At 35.2% G+C, this 11,368-nt stretch overlaps 1 protein-coding gene across 2 annotated transcripts; it reads right to left on the reverse strand.

Annotated features, from left to right (window-relative positions):
• Positions 1–1,280: 1,280 nt before the first annotated feature.
• Positions 1,281–10,802, reverse strand: LOC102613780 (SAC3 family protein A). 2 transcript variants are annotated; one of them, XM_006485929.4, is made up of 14 exons: positions 10,381–10,801; positions 10,176–10,262; positions 8,594–9,454; positions 6,900–7,334; positions 5,739–5,840; positions 4,921–5,018; positions 4,561–4,738; positions 3,877–4,371; positions 3,624–3,764; positions 3,456–3,515; positions 2,932–3,062; positions 2,370–2,503; positions 2,026–2,261; positions 1,281–1,815 (listed from the first exon to the last, which is right to left on the reverse strand). In XM_006485929.4, the coding sequence occupies exons 2-14, from the start codon at positions 10,248–10,250 to the stop codon at positions 1,705–1,707; spliced, it is 3,057 nt and encodes a 1,018-aa protein (XP_006485992.1). In that variant the 5' UTR covers positions 10,251–10,262; positions 10,381–10,801; the 3' UTR covers positions 1,281–1,704. The 2 variants fall into 2 exon arrangements, with proteins under 2 accessions (XP_006485992.1, XP_052295447.1); XM_052439487.1 differs by lacking the exon at positions 3,456–3,515 and having other exon boundaries at positions 10,381–10,802.
• Between the last annotated feature and the right edge of the window lie 566 nt (positions 10,803–11,368).

An 11,368-nucleotide genomic window follows, 5' to 3' on the forward strand; every position in this document is an offset into this window, starting at 1 on the left:
GAGTGCGTAAATACTTGCTTTGTTATTTCTCCTATGCCACTCGGTTCTTTTAGAACTATCAATGCGCGTTCAAAATGCCAAGGACCTCCAGAGAGAACTCGTCTCTTATCTGCTTCGGAGGCAAATTTGAACACGAATGTTTTGCTTCCCAGGCTTTCAACTCTGAATCCCTCAGCTGTTCTCCAAACTTGCCGCAGCGCAGACTTAAGCCCCTCTCTGTTGAACTCCTCTTGGATGCAAAACTTTCCCCAGCAAACATCCGGCTACTAGCTTTTTCCCTTTGCCTTTCATAATTTCGCCAATGGCAACTCTACTCGTCTTGTCTTCTTCGAGTGTGATTGCTTTGCACTTACGAATCAGTTCCTCTGTTTCCATGAGGCCCTGATTTTAACTACTGCTCTATTAATTCCTTAATCACCTACTACTCCTGCTGCTTATAATGACTTACCAACTCTCATAAATAACTCATATTATAAAGCGCCCAATTTAGAGCGATTTCGTTGCCCTGAGGGCTACTAACTTTCATTCTGAGTTCTCTTTCAGAGAGAGATAACCTTTGAAGAAAGACTCCATGATCGTAGAATTTTTTTTTATGTTAAACGAAGTCCAAAGTTAATGGGCTAATGGCCCTAATTATAGAACAACCTCGTTAAATTAATATCAATAATTTGATAAGTTTATTACATAATTTTTTTTTAGAAATCTTATTTTTTAAAACCTAATTAATACATAAATTAATTAATTTGAAGCTAAATATCTATGATATATCTTTCTTTTTTTTATATTGGTATAATAATTTATTCATTTTATTGGTATAGTTGTTTTCTTCACCCCTTTTGAATAAGAAATCATTGTTTTATTTTTATATTATGAAAAATAAGAGAGAGGGGAGCTTAATATATTATCTATAGAAAATTCATATTTGGTGAGCTATGATGTAATCATAATCTCGCCATACAATTCAACCAAAGTGACTGATTAAGATCAAATCTAAATCATATCACACAATTTGAAAGAACCACTAAATTCTCTAATTATATGATGTTTATATTTCATAAAAATTTCTATTATGAACGTATATTATCTTTATAAATTAATTAATTACTAATTTATTGATAAATTGATAATTATTAATTTATTAATATCTTAATATTAATCAGAATAATAAATTTGAATTTTCCATAATCTCAATGCTGTTAATTTACCAATCAAAATTTCACTGCATATGAAAGATGTCGAAGAGGTTACACGGCACTAGTATGTAAAGATGAGACAAGGCAAACGAAGAAACGAACCGACTTCAAATTGGACCTTAAAAATTTCTTAGCAATTAATCATATCTCTAAAACATACAGATCAACTTAGCTTATTTTCATCTTGCTTGAGTACATTAGTGTGACAGTGTTACGTCAAAAAGAAAAGAATTCCACATCCAAAAAATGGAATCTACTCAATTGCTACAAATGCTGGATCAGGCCCCTTCCCTGCCATTCATAGAAGGGGATTCTGGATTCTAGTTTTTAGTATTTTTCAATATACAGCTCTGCGATCTATACCTTCCCTAAAAGTTACAAACAAATCCACCCCGCAGGTTCCAGCCAGTTGGGACAACATTCCCTGACCTTTCGGCTAGATCAGAATATTGTGGGCAGCATTAATGTTCATTCTTTTCTTACCAGCGCTGTCACAAAGACTTAACTACAATCAACTCGGCTGAGAGGATGCCCGCGCCAAAAAGTCATTAACTGCAAGATTGGCATCGCCATGGGACACGGCATCTTCTGGTTCTGGCATAAACAGAGTAGATGACGATGCCTACATGTAAAGATAAGCACATCTTTAATTCACAGCCAGAAAAACAACAAAAGCAAGAGAAAGAAGGCCACGCACACCCAAAAGCAACATATAACTTCTATTTTGGGATCATCAACAGAGACTGCCAACTTATTATAAGTTTATGCCAACCTATTTTGGTGGGCTTGAAATTTTTTTCATCTAGTTATAGTAAGGCTGGATTAAGTGTACCTTTGCATCAAGTTGCACCTCTCCATTAGCATCAGTGACGAGGGATGCGCCATGTGCCTTTAACCATTCCACACACTCCTCTAGTCCGTCTGAGTCCCTCTCTTCACATTCTTCATTTGTTGGTGACACACCTGTGAAGCCTAGAACTTGAGCAACATATGAAACGGGTACCGTAGGGCGATATGACCGGGACATGCAACTCACAGCCTTAAATCGCATCTTTTCTACATACAGATCTGCAAGGAGGACAAAAATTAAGTAAATGATAACACTTTAGCCTTCTCATATAATTGACCACAAGATATACACACAAAGCTGAATATATCTCAGTGATATATACACACCCATAAGGCAGGTGTTCAAGTTAGGAGCCGTCTTGTATAGTCTGAAGAACATAATGTAATTTCCTGAAGAGACAGCAGCACGAACTGCTAGAGCATGTTTAACAGCTTTATCTTGCTTTGCCTTATCTGATAATCTGGCAATTTAACAAATTGAGATTTCATATTAGCATTGAACTCAACACAATCTTCTATTATTTTTAACTCCGCACGTGACAAGCAGTTGATGCATGCATGCCAGAATAAAAGAACAATTACATTTAACAATCAACAAACTATTCAAAAAAGTTACAGAGTAACTTTGACTTTGACCTCATAACAAAATGCACATGAACAGTGGATACAAGTTGAACATAAAGAGACTTCTGCAGAGAGATGGATCCAAGTCTCAGATAATTATTAAAAAGATGAAAAAAAAAAAAGCCATTCCATTCTAAAGATGGAATTAACAAACAATTATTGATTGCAAAACCACATAATACATATATGGAATCAGGCAAGATAGCAAACATAATAACATCAATAGAAGCAGTCTTCTTGTGACATTAGTGAATATGATGCTAACCTTGACATTAATGATAAGAGCTCTCTCTTATTGTTGGAGTGCAGGATAACACAGAGTAAGTGGTAAGCAGAAAACTCCATACAGCATCCCTCAATTCCTTCAGCATAAAGGATTTTTAACTGTGATTGGCACTGAATCAAAACGAACCAAAGTCAAGACAACGATGATCCTATGTAAATATGAAAACTTTTCATTAAAAGTTCCACATTTTCACAACTGGCAAATGTTCCTGCAAAACAAATCAATGACCATCTTTTTTTTCTTTTTTTCTTTTTTAAATATATTTCTAGGAAGGGGACTTCTAAACCACCATCCAAATACATGAATTGAGATTCTACTCTGTGAAGAATAACAGCTAATAACTAGTATAATAATTTCAGCAGAAAAATAGAAAATTCCAGATATGTTGTAGCACATCTTCCTGTGTAAAGTTGAGATTATTATTATATAATTATATTTTGTAGCTGCAAAACAGAAAAAAGGCACACGAAGAAGAAAATTTAGAGCAACAGTACGGCAACAACCTGATTGTATTCAGGTAAGTCCCCATTTTCTATTGCCAATCGAGCATGAGTTTCATAAACCTGAAAGGGAATCATATGAGACACAGTATAAATATTGAAAATAAAATTATCATAGTACTAAGAATACCAGAGGGGATGAGAAGAATACATGCAGGTATTCATATATACCTTAGCCGTTAGCTGATTTCGTATTCGTTGCACAGTCAAATCTTGACGAATAGATTTCAACTGATCACATTTATAAAGATAGTTCTTCTGAGAGTTCTGAACCATTTGCAGAGCTTTTTCTAGCACTTCTTCTGGTCTCACCTGAGGGGAAAAACACATGACACAAATATTATCAGTGATTCATCAATAATAAACTTTGGTTCAATTCAGAATGCCTAGAAAACCAACAATAAAAAGAAGATAATGTTATTACAGTGGAAGGATCAGGTGCAGAAGTAAGGCGCAGATAACGTTTCTCAATTTCCTGGCAGGTCCCTTTAACAGTCAGTGCATCCCAGTCAATGTCTTCTACAGCCCTGCTGCCACCATCATCAAAGCTTTTACTAATTAACAAGGCACTTGCCCTCCTCACATACAAGTTTCCAGTACCAGCATTTTTTCCTTTGAAGCGGTTAGTTTCTGATCGATTCCCTTGTCCTCTGTCGAAACGCTTAGAGCGATTTTCACGTCTCATTCTTTCCTCTGGTGAATTAGCCAACGCTATTGCACCAGAATAATACGAAGTTAAACTCTGTTCCTTATCACTATCACTTGATGCGTCACCATTGTCTTCAGTTTTAAAACCATCAGCAGAAAGACGCTGCCTCTTAACTGGCCTCTGGAAACTTTTACTCGCAGATTTCTGCTCTGATAGGTGAAACTTAATATTATTTAGCCTATCCTCCTTGCTCACGCTGCCGCTTATATGCTGCAGTAAATTCAATTAAAATGAATCAAATTAGAGTCAAACACAAATATATGCAAGTACACAGTGACATTGACATCCTCTTTTCTTTTTTTCCTTCTTTGCGCTGAACGACAACAAAGGAGTTCTCACACTATTGTCATACGAAGTCCACACTCCACACCAAAAAATCAGAGGTGAATCAAGTGATACCTTTCTATCCTTTTCATTGGCATGGATCCAGCCACTAAATTTTACAATTTCATTAGTGGAAGAAGCTAATTTGTCAATCGGTTTCTCCTCTGGTAAAGGCTCCCATCTGCTTTTGGTTCGTCTACTTGGACTTCTCTTATTCTTTGATAATGCAGAAAGAGGAGTTGAAGTTGGTAAACTGCAGCAGGGCAAATAATATATCCAAATAAAAAACAGATCACTAAGTTTAATAGCAGCACACTTTTATAATGCAGCAGCCAAAAGAGGTCAAGAGAAAGCAAGATGTTAATCTCAATGTTCAAGCTAAAAGAAGCAATTTTTAACTTGGGGATGGGAGAGGGCAGATAAGAAAGCACATACTCCTTAGTGACTGCTTCTGTAGTAGGCTTAGGAAAAAGAGGCTCCACATCCCAGTCTCGTGAGAACAGTGTTCCATCAGAATTTGCTTTTTTAATAATCTGAAACAAGAAAAGGGAAAATCTGGATAATGTTATTAAATTTAGATATCAGTGAATGACAGTGAAGTACAACAAACACAAATAGATATGTACGCATCCATGAATAAAAAGTTATGACAAGCCCATCAAAACAAGAAGGAAGCCAACTCAAAAGCAAAATGCTTCACTTACCACAGCTTTTACAAGATTCCATCTCTGTACAACATAATGATGAAGAATGGATGACAAAAATTTGAGGTATTTTAGAATTTCCTATGAGTGCACACATTCTTATATAGCATCTGCCTTTAATTAATCATTATATATCTTAAAATAAAGTATCATCGATGCACACTACAGTTTCTCATCATAACTACAGGTTACTGGTTGTAGATTACAGAATTTGTCATTTCTAAACTCTTTTTTCAATTAATAATGCTTCTCAAAACTCTGACACATTATTCTCATTATTTTCTTTTTGACTGTCGCTATCTTCCTAAGAAGTTTTTCTTTTTGAAAGTCAATATCTTTCTACTTGTAATATCTGCAGTTATCCTTCAACCCAAAATGATCAACAACAAAATTAAAATCAGGCCAAAAGAATTATTGGGGCGATGGAGTTCACAACATTGTGCTTATAACTGAACAACTGCTTCCTCAAAAAGCTTTCTGAGTTAGCATGTTTCTGGTTCTTCAGGGTCACCAAAAATGGAGTTAAGTTTAAATTAGAAGAAGACTCACCTCCCCCATCACAGCTTGGGAAGCTGCTATTTCTGCATCACCCTTACAGCGAGCCAAAGCTCTTTCAACATAACCACATAGTGACTTGGGAAAGGTACCAGGCTGCAAGCAAGAATAAAGTCATCAATTGCTGCATGAACCAGCAATCATAAATCATCGATTTCATCAAAAAGGACAATATGAAAAACTGCCCAACATAATTGTATTATGAAAAGCAAAGGATGAGAAATGCCTGATACAAACAGATTTCACTTGGATTTCCAGAAGGCCTCTGACTGAAACATCAGATAAACATTCTGGTATCCCAGTCAGTCTGAAAAAATGATCTCTAACTATCAAATTGATGTTTATGCCAGAAAACTCAAACCATATGTTTGACAGTGTACTGCATGCATACAAAACTTATCTCCATAGAAATAATAGGGTTAATGTTTTCCACAAATCCACTAAATTGATGTATTTTACATCAACACATTGCCACCTCCTCTTAGTCTCTTAGGGCTTGATTGGTTTTAGGGTTTAATTTGTTTTTATTTTTAAATTTTATGTCATTATAGGGTTTTTTTGTAATTTAATTTATTCAAATGTCCAAAGTTGTATTTGCTCTTCTGCGGTTGCTAATAACAAAATTTAATGGATTGGGGATTTAAAACTGATAGCCTATTCTCTGTAATTCTGGGTGTGTGAAATATGTCTATTTTAATGGGTGTTTGGAAAAATTAACCCAAAATAATAACACAAGTAATTCACAGAAAACTTGTGGCAACATGTCATTTCTACTTGCTAACAGCCCTTTTTGGCTTCCACAAGTTCTGGAAGTAACTAATAATTTAACTACCTGTGAGTCCCAACCGTTGAATTTCAACTTATTACAAATTAAGAACTAAATACCGATTATTAAAGAAAAAAAAAAGTAGCCACAAGTGATTCAATTGAAGTATAACAAAATGAATAAAAATACATCAGCAGTTGATAATCAAGTTGCACAAATTTAGACAAATAAAGCAACAGTGAACTCAATGCTTCCAAAAAGTTAACCATAACAAGAGCCAAAATGCACATGTATTCAAGGCTCATTTCACACTCCAAAGCCAACATTGAAAAATATTTTGTGACTGTTAGTTAGGAGGAGCAAGAAAATAACCAAAATATGAGTCTTACCTCAACCCTAGAATCAGCATGAGACACAACCTTTTCGTTTGACTTTGCAAGTGAAACACCGATATAAGCCGGTTTTGCTGCTGCATTGGCTGTAGAGCTATCCTTATCGGTTTTTGGTAAACCTAAGGCCAAATTTGAAGCAATTCTAGGATTAGTTGGAATCTGCAGTTTGCTTACCCTTCGATTATCTAACTGTGGAGAAGTTTGCACAGGCGGCGATTGATAACTAGGGGCCATCTGTTGACCAATAGCATACTGCGAACTGGGCCCCTGAGGGCATGCAGCTTTGTGTTGATCCTGAAAGTTATTGTAAGAAGTTTTTTGTTCCAAAGGCTTAGAATAGTGTGGTTGTACAGGACTGACTTGACGATTTTGAAAACTTGGAGTCCCATGTTTCCAATAACTATCGTGAGAACCATTACTTGTTGCAGCCGGCTGAAAAGGAAAACGCATTATGATGACAATTTAGTCTATCTAACCAATCCAATTGTCCATTAAAATACTAAACAAGGACAATAATTCAAATATACATTAGTTGAGATTGAATATTGTTGCCTTCTAATTTCAGAGATATATCAAATCAATTGCGAAATTGTTTAACTAATTGGGGGACATTCCTAAAAAATCTTCAACAAAACTGAATGAAAATAAGTCTGATCAACAAACGTTTATCAAACTCAAGAACACATATGTGATGAATAAGGTTTACATAACATGTGCCATACATCTCATATGGGTTGGTTACATTCATCTCCAAATGGTTGACATTACACTGAAAGAGAGATCCACAATCCCGACCTCTCCTCATGGAAAATATAGTCATTGTAATCATATGACGCACAAGAATATGAGACTACCAGCATCATGCATACCCTCACTTATTCAGCATATATATGCAGCAACCATAGAATTTAACATTTACTTTGCGTGAAATAATTATAATAATAGACCATTTCTACTACTGATACAATTAGCTCTTTCATACAGCATAAGTTTTACCATTGTCGTCTACTCTATCATATACCACAAATATTCCGTACCCCACCACTGGCTAGCCATTCAGTGAAAAAGCACATTTATCGCTTAAGCAGCCTATAAATTCTTGCAGCCATCAAAAGTTCACCTCAATAGCCGGATATTTTTATCGCACTGCTGTACATCCAAATCTCTTACACCATTGTTTTATTACAATAATCTTAACATGATTCTATCATTTCCTTTAAAAAACATATATACAAATATATAAATATATATATTTTGATAAAGGGAATATAAACGCATAAGCTCCAAATGAAATGATTAGAAAAAGCAAGGGAAAAACAAAAAGAGAAAGTTTAATGAAGAAGTGATATTAACATTTTGAAGAGAAATAGGTCTTCAACCAAAGTGCCCTATCCGAAAGCACATATTAAAGGAGGAAGAAAGGCGGAGGGGAAAAGCACAAAGAAATATGAAAATGCTAATGGTACCCATATTAAGATAGAACAATCAAAGAAAAAGAAAAAGATAGAATCATACCATAGATTCAAAATATGATCTATCATCAATAGTAGTCATATACCCAAATTTTTATGTTTATTTCATCAGTTCACATTGTCCCAAAATATAAATATAATTATCATAATAAAGAAACTCCTTATGGCAGTGCACAAGGTCAAATTACTTCTACAGCTCATATGAATGGTAGTTCAAACCTGCAATGAAGACACATGAGATGAACTGGAGTCCTGCTGCCAAGACTGGTGGTAAATAGGAGCAGGCTGGCTGTGTGCAGTAGGATATCCAGCTGTAACACCAGGAGGTTGTAACACCTGATTAGATGTACTAGCAACCGATAAGTTTTCTGTCCCGGGAGCACAACTAACTTCTGTTTGACTATAATAATCTGCCCATTGTTTATACTGTTGTTGATACTGCAGTGAAGTTGCAGGTGCAGTGCCAGAACTATAAGCGCCACTCGTGTCTGAAGTGTAGTTTGAATATTGATGAGAAGTATAATTTGTGTAGTTGCCTTCATTCCATGAGGTGGTCTGATGACTGTAACCGCTACTTGGGTAACCTCCAGCTGTCTGATAATCACCAGGACTGTAATAAGTGGCCGAATAACTTGCAGGCCCAACATAAGACCCTGAATTCTGAAACGAAGAAATAGGCTGATAAGGAGCACCTGAATTTTGATATGCTCCTACAGGCTGAGGATATGAATGGTTAGGCTGCTGCTGATAGCTGCTATAGTAACCTGGGTATGCTGTGCTTCCATAAGCATAAGGATCACTAGAATTGGGGTATGAAGTGTAGCCACTGTAATCTTGTGCAACATTGGTTGTTCCTAAATTTGATGAACTTGTGAGGGATGTCGCATTGAGTCCATCTTGAAGACTTTTCACATGTGATTCAGTGTGCTGTTCATGATGATAACTGGCATTCGAAAGATTTCCATTCTCTGTGGATTGATTATTCACCCCATGTGTGACCCATGAAACTGCTCCTGATCCAGTTGTTGAGGGGAAATATGAAGATGCTTGCGATTGACTTGCATCAACAACATATCGATTCTGAAAACAAAAAAGAAAATGTTAAACAAATAAAAGTGCAAATTTCAACCAAAATACAATTTCAAATGGAAGAAATTCAGCCAATAGCAGATTTCATAAGAGTTTTAAAAGTACCTGACACATAATGAAAAGAAACAACAAAATAACAAGCTTAGTAATCCAAGTAGCCAACATAAAACGGAAAATGGTTTCTGAACAATCAATTGAGACCACTATACGACAAGGCTTCTGCCTAAACATAAATCCACACAGATTACAGCATATGCAACCATCACCCTTATGTTAACATTAGATTCTCTGATCCCAACTGAAACGAAAACTTGTCTAAGATAAAAACCATGTGTTTACAATCACTTAATCAGTACTATAATATAAGATCGCTAGGGTACGAAAAAACTTTCCATACAATCAAAACTTCCTAACTCAACCCAACCACAAATGCTGACTATAAATCCAAATCAATTCACTTCACCAAACTAAACCACTTTTCCTTCCAAACATACAGCAACAGAGCCTCAAACTTGCAAGACAAAGACAAAAACCTCAAACCCAATTCATCACATCCACAAAAATGCATTATAATCCAATTCTAATAAATTCATAATTCAATCAAACAAACTTTGATCCTACTAAATATCAGATGCCTAAAAATCCAATTCATTACAGCCAATGCTAAATATCAACAACCCATTTAATTAAATTTAAATCCATAAAAAATTACCTCGACCGAATTGGGGTCCACTGAAGATGCTATGTTCTGAGTGCTGCCTTGTTGATTCTGATTCATCATCATCATCACCTAAGCCTCCTAATTATATAATCAGAGTTGAGAGTATAATCGGCAACAAATTCAAGTTAATTAATTACTAAAACAAAATAGCATAAAACCCTAATTAGAATAATCAGGAAGCTGGGAAATATCTAACCTTCGAAAAAACGAAACACGCGGATCGAAACGAAGGAGCAGGAGAAGCTTTGTTTGCAAGATCGAGTGCATAAAATAATAAAAAAAATGGAATTAAAAAAAAAAAGAATTTGCTAATATTATTAGTGAAATTTAATTAACTCAAAAGCCAAAAAAGAAATAGTGAACGAAGAAAGAAGTAGAAGAGAGTCAAGAGAGAGCGAGATGACGAGAAAAGAAACGGCCGATTTGAAAGAGAAAATCGGCAATAAACATTAATTAAAATTAAATAAAAATAAAAACGCAAATAAATAAAATTTTTGTATCGCTATCGGACAGAAGAGTTGTATGTTTGCTGTTGGGTTGCGTTTGGCTACGTCGGCGGTAGGCGAAGATAATTTTGTACTCGGGTAAACAAACCGGGTTTTGTTGTTGTTAAAGAAACTAAAAAATAAGCCCTTATTATTATTATTTTTAAGCGCCCGCAAGTACATAAATAAAAATAATGAGCGCTTTATTTATTTTTACGAAGTTTTTTAGCATTAATTTGAAAATCAGACCATCATCTCTCCGTACATAAAATTGCTAAAAAGGGCGAACAATTACACAAGTGTTCCAATGAGAAAATAGAGCAAGTTACGAGTTTAAAATTCATCAAATTATGAAGTCTAAAGAAAGTTTAAAAGATGTATTTGAGGGGAAAAAAAAATGAGGCATTGACCTGAATTACCATATTAGTGAACCACTTAACCTAAAAAATTAAGTGAAGTAGAGACACAATGAACACATAAAAGCCACAACAATAATATCAAAAGAGTTTCAATTAACCAACAAGCACATAAATATTTGTTAGGAGAGTTTTGCCGGTTCGATGATTGGGAATGCAGCTGCGTTAAATATTTGTTAGGAAAGTTTTGCCGTTCTAGTGGTCCTACCCAACTCGAATCTAAATTAGTTGACACCCAATATAGTATTCGGATACCAGATGATTTAATACAATAGAAAAAAAG

Source organism: Citrus sinensis, chromosome 4 (genome assembly GCF_022201045.2).
Source record: "Citrus sinensis cultivar Valencia sweet orange chromosome 4, DVS_A1.0, whole genome shotgun sequence".
Taxonomy (NCBI): domain Eukaryota; kingdom Viridiplantae; phylum Streptophyta; class Magnoliopsida; order Sapindales; family Rutaceae; genus Citrus; species Citrus sinensis.